This window comes from Lepisosteus platostomus, chromosome 22 (genome assembly GCF_059453375.1).
Source record: "Lepisosteus platostomus isolate fLepPlt1 chromosome 22, fLepPlt1.hap1, whole genome shotgun sequence".
Lineage (NCBI taxonomy): Eukaryota > Metazoa > Chordata > Actinopteri > Semionotiformes > Lepisosteidae > Lepisosteus > Lepisosteus platostomus.
In genome coordinates, this window is record NC_142632.1 from 11,215,694 (window position 1) to 11,239,234 (window position 23,541).

Below are 23,541 nucleotides of genomic sequence, written 5' to 3' on the forward strand. Positions count from 1 at the left end.
GGTGGATGCTACACATTGGTGGTGGTGGAGGGGATCCCCATTACCTGTAAAGCGCTTTGAGTGGAGTGTCCAGAAAAGCGCTATATAAGTGTAAGCAATTATTATTATTATTATTATTAATTACCCAGGGAGAATCCATCCTTGTGTACCAGCCACACTTTCTCTGTGCCATACCAGGCCTGCTCCGCCACAATCTGCTCCTCCGTCTTCACCTGCAGGAACAGAGACGAGGGTCCGTCACGAGAGAAGAGGGCAACAGCATCCCGACACCCAGCACGCGCCCAGGGATAAACGTGGGAGGAGGAATGAAAACTCATTTCCTACTGTCCAAACCCTGAGCCTCTAGTCTTCTTCACCTTAACCTTGCACAAAGACAGCAGGACTCTTTAGTGCCCTTTTTACTCAAAGATACCTGCACACACCAGCAGTTGTGCAGAAGTTACTTCCATTCTTTTTGTAATTCATTTCCATTCCATTTTCCATCGTTGTAAATAAATGAAATGCAAACAAGTGAAAGTGGTAATTGCTTCAATTAGCAAATCACAAGCTGGCAATGTAAAACTGTTGTTTACGAACATGTTAACAATGGCAAAGCTTTCATTGGCCAGTGGTTAGGATTAGGATACACAGGAAAAGACCAGGCACGATATTTGTAATGAATGCTTCTCCTTTTACTGGACACCTATTCCAAGTTTCCATTCCTCTCCAGAAGTCACCCCCTGCCCTACACTGGAAATCCCATCTCTCTCCTTCCGTATTTAGAAGAATTGGGGGAAAGAGTCTGGGCTGCTGTTAAGACTGAAACAATACTGAACCGCTACAGAAAGACACTCTCTCAGGCTCCTGCCATTGCAATTAAATTGCTAAGACTACAAAAATGGAATTAGGGGAAACATTTGCTGTCTGGGAAGTTAAAAGCGGTTATTAATGCTACTTTAAAGAATCACAGCACTTACACAGCTGGCAGTTTGGCCATTGTGTAAGTAGCTGTAATTCTGAGGTAAGTGTGGATTATGTAGTGGGTTTTCATCTGCATTTTTATGTTGTTGGAGAGGACCGGAGCAGGTGTGGGTGAAACCTGTTATTACAGGCAAGACCTGAATGAGAGTCTCTTGCCGCAGGTAAAAGGCATCATGCTGCGTTTCTGCACCTTCCCTTGCAGTCTCTTCCAATGACTTTTTGCCTGAGAGCTACTTTTAAGACCTCCCTAGTACGGAAGAGCAGGTCCACAATGAGGGCACTGAGCTGCCTTGCGAGCTGACACTGGGGTAAGCCCCCACATTGAGGGCACAGGAAGAGGGCAGTCGGTCATAAAACAAGGTCATGCCAACTTAGTCACTACAACATACACAGCTCACGTCAATAAAACAGCCACTCATGGCAGACGGGCAACTTTAAAACAAAAAACACACACACCAGCTCCTCTGGTCCTGTGCATATTCGAACACATCTGTGCCAGAGGTCAGGGATACGGAATTTCAGTCCTTGAGGGCCAAATTCTTTCAGGTTTTACAGGTATTTTTCGACTGGCAAATGATTAAGAGAGCAAAGAAAAAAGACAATCTGACTTTTCAGCCAAATAATTCGGTCAAGAGATTCAGATTAGCTTTGGAATAAAACCCAGTACCCTGGCAGCCCTCAAGGACCAAACATGCTCATTCACGAGCGGCGTAACAAGCTTTTAAATAATATTAACTACAGCGCATCTGAAAAACAGCTTTGACATGCAACAAGAAGTGAGGTCTGGTTAGGAATACACTGCAAACCACGAAACACTCTCGGAGTGCACTTGCCTCACAGAACCACACAAAAACAGAGCAAACACCAAACAGTGTAGAATACTTAAGAAAATTCTTGTCGCTGCTGCATTTGTAATCGAAAACTTGCAGAATTGTAAAATTCCATTGCATGTGTTTCTTTTTTACAAAAGCGTTTACCACTTTTTTAAAACACAAAGGACGCTTCAGAAATATGACATATCATCTTGCTTGCCAGTCGGTGCAGCTCTTTTTTTTGTTTGTTTTGGTGATTTTAGTAGTATTCTACTCATTGATGGGTTTGAAGGGTTGGGAGCAACAGCCACACACAGAACTCAGGGGACGAGGAGAGCCGGGGTCAGGGGTCAGGGGTGAGCGGGGAGCTGGGGCAGGCTCGAGATGGGAAGCTCGGCTCGCTCACGGTCAACGCAAGGCAGGGGCACACCTCGGGCTTGGCAGCAGCAGCAAGGGCAGCATGAAGGACAGTAGCAGGGTCCTCATCTACCTTACCCTGGTGGGAAGCAGGCGAGGAGGCAAAGCAAGAGTTAAAAGATTAACCACGGCTTTCAGTCAGGCATCAGGCACTCTGCACAGGCTCAGAGGCCAGACCGCAGCCCAGCCTCTCTCATACTGCAGCACAGGCTCCGACGCTACAGACCACTTCCATGGTGAGTGACACCCACTAAACAGACTTTACTAACAAAGAAAGGGTTAAATGGCTTGTTTACATGGGATGTCTATTCATCTATGTTAAGGACTTCATTCTGAACAATACAATCTCGTGAAGTGTTTAAAGATCACTGGAAATACAGTGCAATAGCCTGCTTTTTGTTCATTATTTTTCCACCGATGTGGTGGAAAACTGGGACTCAAGGCTGAGGCCCGATACAAGTGGGAACTGTACCACCCAAGAAGAGCCCTAACACCCCGCTGCACGGCTGTCATGAGGGCAGGGCTGTGCAGCCTTAAAGAGCTCACCTGGAAATGAAGTTTCTGTGTTAATCCACTCTGAATGTCAGGACCTCCTCTGAGAGGCTCCCTAAGGGCACCAGGAAAGCTAAGCAAAGGAGTTCCTGTGTCATCCGGAGACACCCGATATTTTACTAGAAATACTAGAAATTAGATGGGTATCTTTTACAAGCAGATGCATTATTGCAAGTCATAAGGAGGCGCGTCATCAGGGAGGTGATCCGAGAGCTTGTGTGATGGTCTGAGCTGGCGATGTGGATGTGGTGTGATGGACACTGAGATGGCACACGTAGAGACAGGAGGCCTGGAGAAAGTCATTAGGCAGCAGCCTGGGCATTCGCACCTGACGCACACAAATCACTGTCCACTGCTGACACTGCTCCCAGGGGTCCACACACTCCTCTGTATCGCACACACACTCACTCCAAAAGCATTTAAATGGGTGGCGTAGGGCCAGAAGCTCACAGCGCTTTTGCATCGCATACTTTTTCCAAAGGGGAATCATCTGCCCCATCATGAAGGCAGAGGGATGCCAGAATTATAAGCATTAGTAGGGTCTGTCATTAGCTAACCATTTTGTGACGTGACCAATATGTCAGTAATAAATATAGTATAGTACCTGCTACGAAGCACACCTTAATGAAAACACATTCCTTTAGGTTTATTTAAAATAACGTAAGATCTTTTTTGAAAAAAATACCGATTAAAAAAAGCCTTAATGATGTGTTATTCATATCAAGCCCTTCAAACACAAGCCTAGCAGAAGATAAAGTTTATAAAGTGAAGGGAGAGCCAACACACATGAAATGGTGGAACAAGACTGGATTATAGTTTTAAAAAGAGTTAAAGGATCAATAGGTTAATCACTGGATTGCAGGATTATACAAGTACATAACAGGAGAACACAAGAGTGTCTTGCTGGGGGTGCATTTGTCATTGAGTGTACAACAGATGGAAAAGGTAGACGTGATGGGTTAAAGAAAGTTGGTGCTAGAAAAATAACTAGGGAGAGGTGTGCAGTTGGGATTTCTAGAGTAAAGTATGGCTAGAGCTGCCCATCTACAGCTTGGGAAGTCTAAAAAAAGGCTCTTCCTGAGATGGGTAAAATCAACAGGCAGTTCTCCACACAAATTCAGAAGAGTTTCAGTGTTGATTAATGAAGTGTAAAGAAATGTCAGTCTGGTACAGGTTAGTCTGGAGAAATGTGCATGTGGAAGAGGTCAGTCTGGAGATGTGTCAGTCTGGCACTGGTCAGTGTGGGAGATGGGTCAGTCTGGGACTGGTCAGCGTGGGAGAGGGGTCAGTCTATGACTGGTCAGCGTGGGAGAGGGGTCAGTCTATGACTGGTCAGCGTGGGAAAGGATAGGTTAACAGGTGGGACTTGTCAGCATGGGAGAGGGGTCAGTCTGGGATAGGTCAGTGTGGGAAAGGATAGGTTTACAGGTGGGACCTGTCAATGTGGGAGAGGGGTCAGTCTGGGACTGGTCTGTGTGGAAGGGTAAGTAAAGACAGGGGGAAGTTTGGGAGAGGAGAGTTACACAGGTAGATCTCAAGACAGGAGGGCCCGACACAGGCAGAACTGGGGTGGGTAAGTCCAGGAAAGCAGGCTTACACTCCAGCACGACACACGAGCGCACACTCCGGACAGGCCGCAGGCTTGGGCTGCAGGGAGCCGGCTGGCTTGGGGGCCGAGGTCCCGAGAGGGGTACAGTACCTGAGAGAGGACAGGGGCCACGGGCTCCAGCTAGCACACACAGCCACAGGGACAGCAGCAGCCAAGAAGCAATGAAGAGAGAGAAGGAGAGATGAGAAACAGAAATGCGTGAAAGAGGAAAAAAAGGGAAACAGGTACACAACACGTACTTGTGCAAATGGGAGGTGGGGATTTCGCACTTGCAGTGCATCTGTTGTAAAAGAAATCAATCTGACCCAAAACCTGAACCGTCTGTACAAGCTTGTAACAAACAGTGTGACACCCGCAACAAAAACCGAGCATTTTCCTTCACGGGCCGGGAGTGTAAGCACAAAGATTAAAAGCAGATGTGCTGAAAATAAAACGCAGAAAAGAGGCAAAGTTAACAAAAATCACTGTCATTAATTCTGCAATATGTTTGTCCTAATTATTTACAGTTAAAGGGGACATCTTTAAAACTGCTGATTCAGTACAAAGTACAGCCCAATTAAATATTGTACATGGAGGTAAAATGCATATCGCTGCATTTCTAGGAGAAATACAATTAGCAGGCAGCATCGTTTCCAGGTCTTCTTTCTGTAATGCAGGCCTGGTCTAGCAAACCTTTTGTGGGGTGCAACACCTCCTACAGGATACTATCGCAAATGCAGCTGAGTGAGCCTCTTTGTCACAGAGGTATTATTTCTTTGCTGACAGCCCTGCAATGAGGTAGGTAACTGCAAAGGGCAAAGCACTCAGCTGTGAGTGACTCCCAGAGAAACACATCTGAACGCTGATTGGATTTCTCATCACCTTGAGCTCTGCATGCCCAGGAACAAGAAATAAAAGGCTGGAACAGAGGATAAAAAGACTAACTGAACAGACTGAAACGGAATTTCGGTGTGTGCCCTTATGAAGGTTTACCTTGGAAGTTTACCATGGCATATTCTACCCTCTCTACATCTACAATAACATACCCTGCTTTCAATATTCTTTCCTACGGTTTTATCATCCTGGATTTGCATTTGCCAGATTAAAATGGTACATCGATTTAGCACTGTAAAACACATGCCTAGGAATAGTCCTGCAGTGTTCAGATGTACTAACAGACAATGGAACCATTGTAAAACTAAGTAAAAATGGAACCAAGGCAGTATTGTAAAATGCAGTGCAAAGCCATTTTAAAAGTTCACGTTTGTCATGGTAAACCTTAATAGAGGTGTGGACCGGGGAAGGAGAAACTGAAGGTTAGTCATGCCTCACACTATACAGTAACACTGCATTGCAGAGATGGTCATTGGCGTCAGTGGAGTTCAAAAGATACAACATTCCTGTTTGTCAGATACATGAGTGAGAACAGTCAGGGAAGAAAAAACAGAATGAGGTTAATGAGTTACGAATGAGGAAGCAGGAAAGGATTAATATCTGAGTGAGTGTCCCAGCAGTGAGAGAGAGCGGAGACAGGGAGAGGATCAGTGTTAATCGCAGGGGCGGCACGGACACCATGCTGACATCTGTACAACTCTGAGCAGCAGAGCTCTACACCCCACCTGGAGAGAAACAGCGAGAAGCCCCCCAACACACACACACACTGCTCCTTTGTACCAACTACTGCAGTGTGCAGATCAGGAACTACTGTGTGCCTTCTCATTCAACAGCAGACACCTCCGCAGTGAGGCAGGGTAACTCCCAGAGCATCTGGAAAACACTCCTGCTGCATCACAAAAAAAGTGGTGTGGGAGGTTCTAGTATGTTTATATCTTTACTGAAATCTCAAGAATCTTTTATCCTTGGAGGTTACAACACATGGGGCACGCCGATGTCACACTGAAGTGGTTAGTGGAGGAACCGTGTGACTTCAGAGCCAGCAGGAGTGTGGCAGGGACAGGCAGAGAGGAGGAAAGAGAGAGAAGGGCATTACAGACGAGGTGAAGATCCTCTCCAGCCGCTTCTGAGCCTCTTCAGCAGGAGTCAGCGGGGTGGCCTAGAGGGGGTCAGATCATCAAGACACTGAGTACTCACAACTCTACAGTCGCACAGCTCTGTCTGCTACGTGCCTGCTTCTGGCCCAGACTGGGCACTAGGCTGCTCGCTCACAACCAGACTGAACAGTCTCTCTGGCTCTGAACACTAGCTAAATATGTAAAGGTCCATTCCGCGCTGAAAGATAAAAAAAGCACAAAAACACAATGTTTCAGGTGTGGAAACTGCTGCAAGTGACATCTGAAAAGGGCTCCACAGCCAAAACATTGTGTTTCTCTTCTTTTCTTTATCTTTGTGCACGGAGTGAACTCTTACCTGCTTCTTTGCAGCCTACGCATGCTGATGCAGCTCCCTGCTCAAGTAGAAAATATGTACTCATTCACGCATTGTGTGGTCAGAGGTGCAACATCTGCAGAATGTATGCCGTTGGAAAGAAACTGCTACACTCACCCCTGGGCCAGAAATCAGATGGTTGACAAGCATCTATTTTTTTAAATCTAAAAAAAATGTACTTTCCCATCGCTTCCTGTCAGCTACCCTTTTCGCCACACGCACCTGCTCTGCCACGGGAGGGCGGCGCTGACCCAGCGAGTCTGAAAAGGATGTTTTCCCAGCTGGGGTCGCAGGTACCCGAGACACCGCCTTCTCCTTTAAACAGGCCACAGACCACAGGATGGACACAGAGACACAGCAGAGAGCTCTCTCAGGACTCGAGCACTTCACTAGTGACAGACACCCCCAACCGCAGTGCAGAGACGTTCCCAAGGCAGGGCTTTGTCTCCCTGAATCGTGTTGCAAATGACCCCTCAATTACTTGATTTACCAAGTCACTTGCTTCACTGCAAATCTGGAATTGCTCCAAGTACACAAAGTTAGTCCCAGTACAGCCCCTTCAAGCAGTAGAAAGCTGTACCTTAATGAAATCATCACCATGAACAATTAGTCTCCTCCAGAACACATGTCCATGCCCAGGGTTAAATTAAACCACAACACAACAGAAAAACACAGCCATCAGACTTTCCTCATACTACAGCAAAACCCCTCTCTTCTTCAAATAAACCGGACCCTTAAGTCCTATTTAAAGCAGGGGTTTAGCATGCTGTACATTCCTGATTAGAGAGAAAAAACAGTTTACACAGTCTGCTTTGCCTGACATTCTCCCTGCTTTGTGCACCATGATCAGAGCCACACTGACAGAAACTGAGCTCTTTTCATTATTCATTCAAGACGTATTATAGATGTTGTTATTGGCTTCAGTGAGCTCCTGGTGACTCTGGAGTACAGCCCTGTTTGAGAATGACAGTGCTTTTATATTGCATTTTGTTTCACCACAATAAGCAAAGCTTTACTGCCCACAATGCAGCAGGCCTGGATTGACGGGACCAGGCCTTACAGAACTAAAAATAAAAAACAGTGGCATGAGGGGGAATGGGCACAGAATCCCACTACATTAAGACCGGGAACAGTACAGTACGTGAAAGGACTTCATCCCCCCAGCGCAACCCCAGCTGTCATAACGCAGCAAAGGAATTTACTTCTGAGCAGCAAGCACGCCGCGGGAGATGGGGGAGTGTGCAACAATGCTCCACGTGTTTTGAAACTAAAGAAATACATAAATATGATCATTATAATACAGAGATTTCCCACAGCCCAATTACTTTCAGGAAGTCGCATTTATCAGGGAAATACTTGAAAATATAAACAGATGGATCTGCAGTTTATATACTTGCAAGAACTGAACACGAATCAACACCACGTGACCGCTTGAGCACACCGACTGCCGACCTAGTGACACCACTCTGCATACACAACTACGAAGGGTTAGAGACAATAACAAGCCATGCGACACCCTAAAGAAGGATAAAGGTGAAGCTGAAAATGCTGCACGAAATCTAACCCATGCTTTACTAAGGTGATCATTGGTTGAATCCAAACGCCAAGCTGTGACTGTGAATTCCACCCCATGCACACGGCAGTGTCCACCACACTCTGTACCTCCGGTGTCTGCGGCGCTGGCTGGGGCACAGGAGGGGGGGAGGCGGAGGCGGAGGCGGGGGGAGGAGGGGAGGTGCCAGGCGGGGGGGAGGCAGGACTGTCTTTGTCTGACGAGGGAACTGAGGTCCGGTCTTCGACTTCCTCAACTGGGGCCTTGGCCTTCTCCTCCTCGGGATTCCGCACGTCCCCCTCCCCCTCCTCCTCCTCCTCCTCCTTCTCCGGGGGCTCCTCTTTGCGCTCGGGGGCGCGGAAACGGGGTCGGTGTTCCTTGGTCCTGGCCCGGCCCATCAGGCTGGCGAGACCGGCGGAGAGGTCGTCCTTCGCCGGCTCCTTCTTGATGGTGTCGTGTTTGAAGGTGAAGAACGGGGGGGCCTTACCGGGTCCGCCCGCGCCGCTCTGGGGGGTCCGCGGCGTCTCCGGAGCCGGGGCTGGCTTGCCGGATGGACCCACTGGACCGCTCCCCGTCTGCGGGGCTGGGGGAGACTCTTTCTGTGCCCCCTCCTCCTCCCCGGGCACCACCCTCCTCACCACCCGCTTCATCACCTTCACCACCTTCTTCCGGATCGGCCCCTTGTCCTCGGCCAGGTCCTGCCGGCTGCCGGACAGGGGGCCGTTGAGCGACCCATTGGCTTTGCTGTCTCCATTGACCACGCGTTCCGGGCTCTTTGGGGAGGGAGCCGGCTCCGGGCTTTTGAATCGTTCGGGGATCTTGGGGGGTTCGGGGCTTCTGAATGGGGAGTTCCTTGGGGGTTCAGGGCTTTTCAAAGACACTCTGGTCACGAGAGGCTCGGGGCTTCTCACAGGCTCCCTCTGGGGTGCCTGTTCCGGCAACTCGGGTCGGAACGGACCTTTTTTCGGTTCTGGGCTCTTGGCGGCTCTCGTTCGGTCACTCATAGCACTGGCGGTGTCGTCGGACTGCACGCAGGGGATGCACCATTACCACCGCAACAGAGAAAAGACAGTCAACACCAGGAAACGGTCCCAACAGCCATGGCCAAAACAAGACTTGAGACGAGAAAGAGGAGCTTAGTCACGTATTGCTACGCAGGGGGTTTTAAAATTCTGTCCTGCCACAGTCGTCCCTCAATTAAGGAAACTGACTGCAAAATGACATAGGCTGATGCTCACCTCTCTCAGGAGGATTCTCTGTTAATGCGTTGAGCAGAAATACAAAAAAAAAACCTGAATAAAATCAGATAAAATGGCATATTCTCCCCTGAGATGCAGGAATGCCACCACCATTGCTACAAGCCAGTAAACATCGCCTGCAAAATTTGAGAGCTCCTCTTCACTGTACTGTAACATACCAAGATTATCTTTAACAAGCACAATTACTGAGGAAATTCCTGTTTCTCTACAGCTACACTGATCCATGCATTATTAACCAGTAAGACATAATTACCATAATTACTTCTGCAGTCAGTCGGAGTACGGGTGTGAATCACAGGAAATACTACAGAAAGGTTAGTGTCTGAGCGCTCAATAAAGAGGTTCCTGTCTGGTACAGCAAGCTAAGTCTGGTTCACAGGTCACAGATTTCTAGAGACTTTGGCTTATCATCTTTTGGGAACTTTTTCTCAAGTGAAATCCAAGACACTGCAGGCTCTGTGCTTTTTTTTTTTACAAAAAGACTCACAGAACTGATCAAGACGTTGTCAGTGGTCTGACTATCTCAAAGATAGGAAGAAGGGGGATCAAAGATCAATTTCCCTTCTGAGTGTGTCTCTGCAGCTCTAATCTTCTGAAAAACTCCTTCCACGCTATATCAGCTCTGCCTTGAATTAAACTCTCATGCGTTAAAGTTTTACAATTTCTCTAGGAGTTAAACTGCTTTATCCACTACCAGGAAAAGCATTGCAAATGCTTATATGATCGTTTTTACATAAATGCAAATACCATTTCATTTACTGAATGTTGGATTGCATTAAATAATATAGAAGGAAAACACAAATCCCTTAGCACTTTCAGGACTCCACCGTAATCACTTCAATTAATAAGCTTATTGTGCTAGACCTCTCCAAATCACTTATCTATATGCATTTAACTGAGGTGAATCACTGTATCTGGCATTTAACACAAGGCATGATTCAATGCAAGCAATTTAAACTTAAAAAATTAAATGATTTAAATATAAAGCAACCTTTGCATGACCATGTATTTTTCTAATACAGCTCTGCACGCTGAAACAAGAGGTGCCTTGGGAAACAGAATACCGAACTGCCACCCAGCATCTTTACTGTACAGTAACACACTGCACTGCAGCAACATCCCGTTTCAACAATGTTGAAAAAATGTCATGCCACACGTGCAACGCACTTGCTGTCCTCATGAAGAGCTTGACCTTTAAAAAGTAACAGCAGCACGAATGCTGCTCTCTGTATGCTACCTGCTGGCTGATCCTCTTTTCCTGGCTGAAGTCAGCTCCATCACAGACAACCTTCGGAGCTGTAAGATGACTGCAAAGAACTGTGTTTAAGATCTTAAGGAACTGCAACCTCCAAGACTCAAGTTTGTGCTACAGAATAAAAAGAGACATGCTTCTCATTTAAAGATCTGCCCTTTCTTGCACTGTTCCTGAGCTTAATATGACTGCTCCACAGAGGATCAGTGACCCTCTTTACCGGTGATGATGTTCCATTATACTGTTTCTCCTTTCCAACAGACCTCCATATCCTCCTCGATGTAGGAGTGCCTTCAGAGCTGCCTTCCTCACTCTGCCCTGGAAACTCCACTGTGCGCAGCTGGTGCAGGACAGAGAAGTCGTCTGCACTGCAGGGCCCTGATTCTCAGCTCTCAGCACTGCAGACCCACTGAAGAGCTGCTCTGAAACTGAGCATTAAAGACACACAACATCCTTTTTTGCCCAGGCATCCAAAAGGACTCTTTAGTGCTCTGAAACCTCCTTGGCCTTCTCAGTCTCTATACTGTGCAACGACAACTATAACTCTTCTTCCCCCTACTATACTTACAACATAGGAAATTACTAAACAAGTGCGTCTAACACACTCATGAAATACTAAGCACAGTACATTAGCAGCATATCAAATTGCACTCAATAGTAATGACTGCTCTCACACTCAAAGCACGCTACTGGAAAATGGGTGCATCTCTCAGTTTTGAGAGGTCATGCAACTAATCAGTTGTCTGACCTGGAATTCTGTGCCTTCCCATTAAGTGTTTCAGCAAATATTCCCTTTCCTCACTCTGCCAATTTCTTTCAGGGTCATCGCTATAGGTGAGGATGGCTACAACAGTGTTTACTGCATCTTGATTTTTTTTCATCAGCAATCTGTTACATATGATAAATTCCTGATTTAAAGCATTACTGAAAAGATTTGACCAAATAAATGAATACAACTTGTTGTCTCTATAATCTGTACCTTACATTACAGCACGGAAAACTAAGAAAGAGCTTCTCACCTGATAACCTTATCAAATTACAGAAACCTTTCAAAACAGAGAACCACAGTCTAACAGTGAGCATTAACACAGTTTTACCCATAATCCACATCCCAGGTCTCCCAAATCCCTCTTCTACAAAGGGACCTCAGTGCATATATTTTTTAGTTACACAGAGATTAATAATAATTTATTCATTGAAACAAAAAGAGCGAGTCTCTGGAAACCTTTTCCAGCAGAATGTCAAACACTTGTATCAGATTAAGGGCAATTTGTCAGGGCTTAGTGTCTAGGTCCGCATCAAAGGAGAATATTGGAATGCAAAATCTGGAGGGCTGGTTTTATTGTTTGCTAGAGTTTCTGTTCACTGCATAAGTACCACATCGAATCTAAAAACAGGGATTTATCTGATCCCTGGCTTCCTTTACACTCCGATTGAAATATCTTAAAAACCCGCCATTCATAGTCTTCAGACTGTAGGTTGATTTCCACTCACAGACGAAGGAAATAAACTAATTCCTGCAATTACCACTGCACCATGTTCGCAGCAATTATAAGCAACAAACCACAAAATGCTTCCAGGTTTTTACAGCATAATTAACAAGTATAGCTATCTGTGATATTCCCATCAATTTTAAACAGAATAAAATGTAATTTAGTCCATTCAGCCGCCTCTTTGAGATTCTTTGCTTTTGTTAATTTCTATTGCCTAACTCAAGAATGTCGATAGCTGAGCAGGATACATAATTCACACAGCGTCTTTCAGGCTTTAAATTTCAACTGAAAACTGACAAAAGCTTGTGATGAAGTACTGCCAGTGCTATATATGTAAAAAGAGACTTTTTTGCTTTCCAGCTTTATCCTAAGTGCTGTTGCAATGTTGCAGATGCAGGGTTCTTGGCCTTATTAGACAGAGCGAGCAATGTCAAAGACACGAAGCTACACTGTGCTCTCATGAAACCTGTGACCTGTTCTCCCAGACTCTGGAGGACATTAGTAAATTTGGGTTGCGACACACACACACACTCCTGACACTTACGCTGTCTTTCGTATTCTTGGGAACGATCTTGTCCTCGTCCTTAACCTAAAGGTGCAGCATGAGCCAAGAAAAGTAGGTCAGCCCCAGAAAGCAAAGCCATACACAGTATGAACTATTCTTATATCACACCGAAGCGCTACCGAGAACGGCCCCTTACGGTCCTGTCTTGAAATCACCATGTCTATTTAAGAACAGGAAATTCTCTATATCTGCAACACTGGGTGTGATAGTGCAGATGGCTCCGCTCAGCCTTTCAGTTTCACTAAAGACTCTTTCACTAAAGCGTTCACCATGTATTTGGTGTGTTTCCCGATCACACTACACACCTGTATCACTATTGACTGACGGACTCGGTTACCGACTCCATCTTGTTTTTAACTACAGCTTCCAAGCTGCTGTAACACAGCTCAACAAGTGCAGCGAGGTGCGATGTGACATCATCAGACAAAGATAAGGTCATGAGTGAGCAGCAGCAGCAGCTAGGCCTGCCTGCAGTCTTTTCCAATAATAGCAGAAAACGAGAAAGAAAATAATTCAATATCAATTCGCGAGTAGGTCTTCAAGACGCTCTAAAATGCACTCCCTATTTTTGTGTCAGAAATTTCTATAGGTCTGCACGGACTTCCAGTATCTCCATTCTCCATTCTAGAACTCCATTCTAAATCCGTGATTTTAAATTCTGTTAAAATCATCTCCTCTCCTTGTAAACGTCTTTCCCTTCTTACTATAATGCACTTTAATGAGAAGCTACTTCTAACAGCGCTATATAAAATACATTTTATTATGATTAATAACATAAGCCAAAGTAATGCAGTGACTACATTACTAGTGAACAGGCAGGATATCTTAGCTCAGCTCGCGTTGGCTCTCGTGGTGGTAGTGAAGTCACGGGACTGAGCGATGAGAAAAGCTCAGGCAGAAAGGAGGGCTGACGTTGCTGTAAGGATTGCACCCCAGGAAGGAAGCCTGCTCTGACTCACAGAGAGGGTTTAAGGTACTGACAGCATCTCCCTATTCTGCACAGTAGCATTTGCATCTTAGATAACAGCACCAGGAGCATGAGCAAGAATACACACTGCTACGTTCTTACTGTTTAAGCAATTGAATAGTACATTACAGTGGTAAAAAAAAAAACAGTTGACCACAGAATCACAAACAACAGCAAAACATGGAAACATTCCTAAAAGCTGTCACCTGGGCGGTATAAAAAACTCCTTATGAACAAGCAGATGACTGAAATCTACAGCTGAGCTCCCTGAATTGCAATCAGAAGATGGCACAGATCAGATCTTTTCGGCTTATTACAGCTCCCAGGCTTCTGCCAGCCCTCATCATTTCTCCTTTTTATTTCCTTCACTTTCAAGGCTTCGGCAGAATAAATTCAGTATGATAAAATATCAGGACAAAATAAATGTTCATACGCCACAAACATCAGCAGAACACTCCCATGAGCAGTTATGCTCAAAAACATTACTTGCGGGTACAAATAATTTTAGAAAGTTTGTGAAACCTTCAACTGAGCATTTTAATTTGAATAAAGTGTACAGCACCTAACTTACCAACTGTTTTTAACCTGCACACCCCACATTCTCAATCTCATTTGGGAAATTAATGTGCTCTTCACCGAGAATAAGCTCATTTTGAATTTAGGACTGTAAAAAAAAGAGCCGGAATTCCCTGAGCTGTTTTTTAATTGTCATAATAGTTCCTAGAGCCAGAGTGTTTGGTAATACCACAAAGAATATTAAACAAGACTTCCCTTTTGCTCCCAGAATGCAAAGCGCGATGAGAATGCCATGTCTGCGGCACTGTGGTCATGAGCCGCACAGGATGGGGCGGGATGGACAGGGCAGGACAGGGGGCGGGGGAGATGAGTACTGGAGGATGAGGGTTTTTTTGTGGGGACAGTCGGCAGCGCTGAGGGTCAGAGGTCTTCACACTAGCGACCAGTACCAGCCGGGCTCTCGGACCATGCAGCACTCTGGAGACAGGATGGAATGGACAGCTCTAAGTACAGAGAAAAGTGGAAAGCAGGAGAGTCACAGAGCGTCAGAACAGGGCACACCTGATGGTGCACAGACCCACACAGCTGTCAAAACAGAAAAAAGAAATAGCAGACGCCAGGTTAAACAAGGACGACACCCCTTGATCTGATAGCGTCCAGGATGGCCTTCTGCACACCGACTGATTTGTTTTGAAAGGCACAGAAGTTGAATTTTCTGCCAAACTGCACTTATTCCTTCACTGCAACACGTAGGTCAAATGAGAACAAATTCTCAATTACAGTGATGACCTGAAAACCCAGGCCATTTACACAGAGGGCATTTTATTAGAGCAGTCTGCGCAACGTGCCACCTGGGATTTGAACCCATTACCCTTCGGTCTGGAGTCCAGAGCCCTGACCACTCCTCCACACTGCTGCCAACTTACAAAAATCTGGTCTGAAACCTTTCTGGCATGAGGACCTATACAATATCAGAAACTAGAAAATGTGCACAGCACATCCAAGGTTAATCTATAGGAGTAAGCAATGCGATATTCAAAGGGTGCAAATTTAAAATAATTTGGTAAAATCCCTTTTAAACCAATGAGATTTCTCAACGTGCAGCTATACCACTAGCAGTGCCTGTCAGAATCTGTAGAGTAAGTGTGTTCTGAAGCTGCCACAGTTTTTGCTGCTTTCCATTTTTGCCCAGCTGAGAATGCAGTTGACAGAGAGTCAGAAAACTGCAGCACAATACAACACAGCAGCCACCACTGCAGCGAATAAGACAGCAGAGAAGAAGCAGCTTTATTCAGGGGCAAAGACTTGTGAGGTCCCAGAGCTGCAGCTCCACACACTTCACAAGCACTGACACACAGGAAAGCATTCACAGTGTGCGAACACAGTCATTTAGTAGTACCACAGCATACATTCAAAAACAGACAAAACCCTGGATTCAACACATCAGGTTCTCATCTCATCTCTCTCTCTCTCCGTGATGTGGAGGACTGGAGGGCGCTGTGACCAAGATTCCCTCAGCAAAGCTTCACAGCTAGGCTCAGCACTGCCAGGTTAGGGCTGGGACTGATCAGCCAGGTCCTCGTGCATTTAGGTGCGAGAGCGACCTGGGCCTGTAGCAACATCAGAGAGAGGAGTCGCTCCTTCTGGCAGGTGCTGTGGAGCTGTCAAATGACGAATCGCCCTCCAGATGGGCACATCTCCATGCCTCATTCTTTCCCAAGCCCTACAAGACTCTCTACCAGAGAGTCGAGTCTGAAAAAGCACTTGGCAAGTCCAGCTTGAGTGGACGTATAATAAACGATCCCATTATAATGACAATCAACGTTCCAAACTGTAAAACAAAAAGAAGACCATGCACACACTCTTACACACACACAGACACACACTACACACAGCAGTGATGGATTAGACAGTTAAGATTGCAGTGAAATGGGCTGGAAAGGTGCACAGCACCTGTAAAAATAACAGGCACTCCTGACAGAAGTGGGAGGAGCAGGTCTGGCTCCTCCCATTTCCTCTCTCTACTTCCTGTTGATGACCTCTTCTGAATAGCATAGGCACAGGCTACCAAACACAACACAACACCATTATTACACAAACGGCAGAAAAGAGAAAATTAAAATCAAGGGTGAAGGCCTGCTAAACCACTTTATCACTTACTTAATAACACTGTAATCAGATCCCAGATTTCCAGAATTGTAGGCGAAAGGAACAATAAAATACACACAAAGGCTTAAAGCATGGAAGCATGGCTTCTGCGCAATAGCCAACTGTCTCTAACAGTAATACCGTTCAGGAAGAAATCCTATACAGTCACTCAAAAGGGAAGCAAAACAGGAAGAGATTCTACTTGACTCAGGCTACTGCAAACAAAAAGTGTGAAATGACACTGTTTGGGATTCTCACACCAAAGAGTGATGCTCTATGGCAAAACTGCCACCATGCAGGAGGAAGCTGAAGGAGAAAATAAAAACGTTCAATTGAAAATTGATAATCCACAGGCGGCCTCTTTCAACCCCAGTGGCCAACTTCATTAAAAGGCGCAAATACAGAAGCACAAAGCGAGGCATCTCACGTTCAGCACTACCAAAGAGGATAGGAAATGTGAGCGACACACCCAAGCCTGTTTTCGTTTTGCTACTGCTCATCTGGCTGCAAGCCAGCAGGCACCTATAGTCTTGAGCCACAACCCTCGCTTCCACCCAGAATGTATTGCAAACTGGAGTAAAACCAAGCATAGTTTTGTCAACTGTACCAAAAAAAACTCTGGAAGAAATGCAACACATTAACCATTCCGCCTCAGGACTGTCTGACGGGCCACAGGCAGGCAAACTCCCTTATTTCAGATGCTGAGGCTGACACTTCACACCTCGGCCCAACCTAGTCGGATCAGCGCATTGCAGCGCCAGATATACTGCGTCTCGGGAGACCCGGAGACGGAGCCCATTCCACATCCTCAGCGTGCCAGGGTAAAACAAGCCTCAGAACTCAGAACTTTAAAAACTAAACTGCATTTTCAGGTTAGGATATAAGAAGACTTGTGCATCTTTCTCTCCAAATACAGGTTTTAATTTCATTTATTATAAACTACTCATTCTCCATTTCACCATCCACTGTTAAAAGAAAAGCTCGTCTGACAAAGTGGCTCCAGACGGTAACAGTTTCAAAGAGCTTGAGCCATTCAAGTTGTCGTGGGCAGAGGAAAAGCAGTACAATACCTTTAGCTCTTTCCTGAGCTGTAATTAACATCTGCTTTTCAACTACTAAATAAGGGCTCTGATGTCCCTTTATCAGCGTCACACCTCTTCATAATCTGAGGGTGTTCTGTTTAGCGCAAGATGAGGAATCTGCCTGGTTCAAGGGGGCACAGCCCGGTTTCAGAAACGTGAATTCTGTTTTCAGAGTCTGTGTAGGGAAAAAAAAAAATCTCACTCCCCAGAACGTCGGAGTAACTCTCGAAGAACTGCAAAAAACCCGGTGTTGCTTCATAACTTAAAAGAACACAGACTGAAAACACTTCTTAAAATAAGCAGATGGCAGACCAGAAAAAAGACGTGTACACAGACAGGGAAATCACAGAGGCAGCGGCATGCTATGTAGCACTGGACAAAATGGCTAGCACCGCTGAACCCGTTAGGAGACGAGCCTGTCGCAACTTTTTCCCCCCCTTCAACAGCAGCTACACTAAAAATAGTGGCAGCAGCAGCAGCCCTGTGCAAAGGCAGCCAGGGCCTGATCGAGACAGCACACTTAGCCTACAGATTTCAAAACCAGACTCGCTGCCGGCCCGCACCTACGACCCGGCTCCTCCAGCCCTCGGACCCCGGAGAAGGCAGACCGGTGAGCCGGGTGACCCGGCGCTCGCACCCACCCCCCCCCCCCACGGCTCTCTTACCACAAGAAGAGGCAGACGCGGTGCAGCGGATTCCCCCCCGAGAAGAGCACAGAAAGTGGCAAAGGAGAAGTGCCCCAGCGAGCCGACGGTGATGCAGGCTTCCGTCTGAAGAGCAGCGCAGTAATGTGATAGGTCAGGAGAGTGTTGATATTCCTGACGCTGCACCGGGACATGGGGGGGGTGGGGGGGGACAGCTGGTCTGATACCGGGATGGCTAAAAATAGCCCCCCCCTGGCCTCTCCACCTCCTCCACCCCAAGAATGCGGAGAGGCGGGCTCTCCTCTCGGACACCAGTTGCTGTTTCCCTTCAGCTGCTGCTGGCTCTCAGCGCGGCGCACGCTGTCTGGGGGGCAGGGCGCGCGTGTGTGCGGTGTGTGCGCGCGGCTCCGGCTGCCCCCTGCCCCTGCGGGAGGAGGGGACTCTCCCGCAGTCGGATCCGAGGCCGGTTGTAGCGGACCAAGACACGAACAAGACAAAATATATATATATAAATGCATCTCAAAACAAAGGCAAAGGGAGAGACGCCAGTGCTGAGAGGAATACCCAAGAGGTGAAGAGCAACAGCAGGGCGGGGAAATGACGGCGGTTTCATCACAAGTTAACGGTCTTCCTGTCCCCCGAGGAGGAAGGACATTACACAGAGCTGCGGACAAGTGTCTGACCCCCCACCTTCCTTTTCACCCTTTTCGTCAAGGGACTGAGCGCAACTAACAAAGCCAATTACGCACCGCTGGAAAACGTGACCTGGCAACAGCCGGAGTTTACTTGGAAGAACACCTTTGGGGTCAATTTGTTTGGGCCGAGCAAGCAGAAAAACAACTTGAGAATTCCACCAACGCCAAGCGTCTGGCTAAGAAAAAATGCTAATAAATAGAAATCTGCATGAGGATGATCAGTGCCATCATTCTTTATGTGAACGTGCTCTTTCATTTGTCTTTTTCTAGTTAGTCTGACAATATCATCAAACGTGACTGGAATTTGGACCAGTTTCCACAGCTGGGTATTTTATTGGAGCAGTCTGATTGAAGTACCCAAGGGGTACACCAGCAGTGTCCCACCTGGGAACTGAGCCCACGACCTTCTCATTCTGAGCCCAGTGCTCTAGCTAAACCTCCACACTGATGGCCCACATTTATCAGTACTATCGTTTCATAATTAACTCAAGTGTGGAAACAAAAGTGCTAACAACCACTGGATGTGGACTCCGGGAAGTCTCTCGACACCACACAGGAATTGAGAACACCTAAATTAAGCAACGTCCCCGATCAGGAGAGAAATTACAATCAAGATTAATTCTGCCCTAAAAACACAGATGAAAAAGTGTGTGTCCTGACACTTTCCTATACACGGAAATCTCTTGTGGGGAAAGAAGAATGAGCAGCAAAAAGACATTTCTAAATGTCTAATACGACGTCAAAGTGAGGGGTGCAGTTTAATTCAATGAGAGAAGGCAAAATGTTTCCGCTAAATTCTTGTAAATGCAGATTGTTTAGAATTCAGGCACAGGCCACAGCATTTTTGATTGCATTTGGTCTGTTATTGTTCTTCATGCCTGACTGTTCATAACATTCTTTTACTGCTGTGCAATTTATAACAAGCTTTTAAGCAGGAAGGAAAAAAAAACAACAAAATACGGTATGCCAGTGCCGATAAAACACAACTACATTTTCTTTAAAAGGTCAGGAAGGTAGAAAAACACTAGCTTTTCATCACGTGAAGTTTTTAAGACAGAAGGGTGTGAAAAACATGTCGGCAGAAACGCTGATAAACCTGCTCTTTTGCGACTCCGATAAGCAGCACGCATTCACTTTAAAAATGAACAAGATTTGTTATCGTGAGATAAGTGGGGCAAAGAAGATTAGTTTCCCCCTAGGAAGTCCACAAATGTGCGACAGAAAGGCACCATTTTTCCAGGTGGACAGACTGGGATAAGACTGGACAGACTGAGCAGGAAGTCTATGGTCAGGAGGGAACTTACGTCCATCATATATGCACTTCAGACAATAGTTTGAAGCTTTAACAAGAGATCAGCTCCCACCAGTAACAACTGTTGTAATACTACTGATACTCTACTGTTGTAATACTGCTGTGGGAGCCTGGAACAAGGTTTCTTTCACGAAACAGCTGAGGCAGAATAAGCTCCTTTTGTTTGTGACCTTTTCTCAGGTTCCTGCATACAACTACTTGAATAATAATACTCAAATCAAAAGTACTAAAATGATCATGATGTAATAAGAATAAAAGGTAGTTAACTTCCCTTTTAATTTCTTTAGCTTGTGATTTGTTCAGGAGCTGTGTATAAAATATTACCGACAGATGGCCACATCTATGGAAATCCACACTGCTTTTGACTGCAGAATCACACTTCACCACTAGAGAGACCCCATTTCCAGCAGAATACCCGATTTAGTGCACTTCCCCAAATACACCACAAAGGGGCACCATTGGCTTTCCAATACATTTGCGTTTGTTAGTTTTGCCCAGGCTGGCCCACAAAATTGCAAGAGCTCTCTGTTCAATTCCATCTGTGATTCACATTTAAAAAGCTCTCATTGGATTCCAGCCAATTCTTATTAAAAACAGAATTCATCTGAACAAAACTATAAATCAAACCAGGATGCTGTAACTCAGGTGTAAAAAACAAAGCACTAAGCACTGACTAATGATAAAACTGCTGTGCCCTTGCTTCACTCTTGCACTGCGACGTTCTGGGTCTGATAAAGTAACAGTGAGACCAAGTACAAGGTCCTGATGCCATGTGCACTGAAAAGTGGTGCCAGGCCTGAGGAAAATCAATCACTACTACCTGCCTGAGGTGGGCTCATTTGTGCATCCGGTTCACAATGCATCCTGCATCACTATCAAAGTACTCCATCCTTTTGGGCTGCAGTGGCCTCTACAGGGTAAGTATAGAATAAGCAATTGGAAAAAGCAATATATTAACAATATAAAAAATGGTCCTTTTCCAGACATGGCCTCTTAATAACCTCTATTAACTGGTTTCATCACTCTGTTCTCCTTCGCACTGATAGCTGATGTGAGCGTACTGGTGCGCTTTGGCTGGTGTTGCATCATCCAGGTGGGGCTACACATTGGTGTTGGTGGAGAAGAGTCCCCATTACCTGTAAAGCGCTTCGAGTGGAGTGTCCAGAAAAGCGCTCTTTAAGGAATTATTATTGTAGAGTCCTGCAGAAGTGACTGGGAGCTATCTCTTAGTCCATGCAACCGATCAAATCCATCTGCTGAAGTCACGAACAAATTCGAGACACCTGACCATTAACCTAAATCCAAAATTGAGCATAAGGATGTACTGTCAGAGATCACAGTGAGCATCAAACACACAGCCCAGACTAACAAAAACAAACAAGGCATTAAGAGTTCATCCCCTTATTTGCCGAGAATGCTTGATTCTGTATCTGGGCCTCTATAAGCAAGTTGCCTTCAGCTATTTTGTGATTAGTAATCAGGCACCCATGCAGAGGCCAAGTGTGGTGAAAAATACAGGGGTGTTACTGACTCCTAACAAACAAGATCTATGGGACTTGGTGCATGCTGTGAGCTCCCACTAATGTGACTTGTGACAAATTAGAGACCACACCTCTTTATTTAGTAACCCAAGCTGGCTGTTAAATTGCAGGCAATCCCTCATGTTCGAACAGTCAAACAGGGCTGGCACAGGCTCACCTGTTCTAAACAGAGCTCTGACCAAACAAAGCACAGCTCTACATGCCCAGCATGGATGGTATCCTGGGTGGGGCAGGGAGGCTACCTGAGCCTCACGAAAATTCCTGAGGATGTCCTTCCAGACAAGACTTTCCATTCCCGACAAAAGAACAATCACTAGAGTGCGATTTAATAGAGCCAGACGCTCCTTAAAATTCAGACGCAAGACCGTAGCCCTAGGAGACCCGAGATCTGAAAAGCTTAGCACAATGTCGTAGTCCTGTATTTACCAGGCATACTGCTAGGAATATAAAAATGACTTCAATAGGAGAAGCAACAGCAGGGATGGCGTCTGTCATCCATTATAAAACAACAAAGAACCGCTCGCTGGTCATGATACAGTTCTCCACAAAGCAAGCAGAACAGTCGTGCGGCGTGCTTCTAGTTTCAAAGAGGCAGACTGCTTTTATTCAGTAAGCAGATTATCACTGCAACGTGCGGATTCCGGCCACTCCGAAACATATAGCACTGGTGGACGCATGGCGGCCTTCACAGGTTCATGGGAACGCCAGGGCACTGGCATGAGCAATGGAGATGAGCTGGTAGCGGTTGGCACAGCAGGAAGGGAAGCTGGTCAATACACTGGGTATTGTTTACCATGCTTTCCACACCTGCTGTTTCCAGGCTAAAGCACTGCCACCCAACCTGCACTGACCTCCAGCTGACCAAAGCCTTATGCCGTGGACAAGAAGATATCCGTGCAACAATTCAAAACTGTACCTGAATGGCAAAGATCAAAGTCAGTGGTCTCCGATGCAGTACAAATGCACTCTAGGAAAAAAAAAGCAATACACAATTTCACTATATGTCAGCCAAAATAACCCTGGGACCCTTCAGGCACCACATTCACAGACAGCATCACATTACCTTGAAGAGGAGGGGGGCCGGTGTTGGTCATCAAGAGGATGTGTTTAGATGTATGGGGTGTTGAAGGTGGGGGCCCAACGTAGGTGTGCATCGAAGATGCCCGAGCAAAATTAAAAGCTAATAATAAATCTAAAGTAATAAAGATTCCTCCCTGGAATCTAGCAGTGCTGGCTGCTCAGCGCTCATGATCCACAGCGCTGAGTCCAGAGGAAGAGGCCCAGGGGATTGGTCGCACACCGCCCTCTGACCCTGCCTTCCCCTGGAAGCAGGGGAAGTGGACATGTGCAAAGATGTTTGGTCTGGTCGCTTTCATCACAGTGATGTGAAGAGCCATTTCTCCCTCTGCCTGGGAATCCTGAACTTCTCTGTGTAGAGCAGTGGCCTAAGAACACCACCCCCACACACACACACACATCCATCTCCCCATCCCACAGCCCCACGGCCTCAGCAGGAGCTATTATTAGCATCAGGAGGATTTACAGCGCACTGCTCTGATCTTGAGCCCGGCTAATGCTTCGAGATAAGATCGCTTCTCTGGGACAGGAAATGCAGTAATTGGAGTTGTCTGCGTCGTGGTGCTTAAGTTCATTTTCTAATTACAAAAAGGAAGAGAAAGAGAGGGCAATCAGAAAAATGAAAATGGATTCTATTCACCGCCTCTCAAGCTTGGCAAGTTTACTCTTCCGGCCCGAAACCTTGCTGGCAGACATGGTCGCTACAGGGGAGCTGTGCGGCTTC

At 46.2% G+C, this 23,541-nt stretch overlaps 1 protein-coding gene across 46 annotated transcripts in view; it reads right to left on the reverse strand.

Moving 5' to 3' along the window:
• myo18ab (myosin XVIIIA b) overlaps positions 1-23,541 on the reverse strand; it is a 120,062-nt gene that overhangs the window by 63,120 nt on the left and 33,401 nt on the right. For 9 of the 46 annotated variants that reach the window (XM_088616014.1, XM_088616013.1, XM_088616011.1 and 6 more), the window contains exons 1-9: positions 18,214-18,344; positions 14,573-14,821; positions 12,815-12,858; positions 8,377-9,291; positions 6,937-7,029; positions 6,320-6,382; positions 4,339-4,470; positions 2,179-2,268; positions 125-212 (exon numbers count right to left, since the gene is read on the reverse strand). In XM_088616014.1, coding sequence (XP_088472140.1) covers positions 125-212; positions 2,179-2,268; positions 4,339-4,470; positions 6,320-6,382; positions 6,937-7,029; positions 8,377-9,291; positions 12,815-12,858; positions 14,573-14,612 — 1,465 coding nt within the window. In that variant the 5' untranslated portion in view covers positions 14,613-14,821; positions 18,214-18,344. Of the gene's footprint in view, positions 1-124; positions 213-2,178; positions 2,269-4,338; positions 4,471-6,319; positions 6,383-6,936; positions 7,030-8,376; positions 9,292-12,814; positions 12,859-14,572; positions 14,822-18,213; positions 18,349-23,541 lie in introns of those variants that run through there. The other 37 variants (XM_088615979.1, XM_088615981.1, XM_088615980.1 and 34 more) reach the window with 29 other exon arrangements.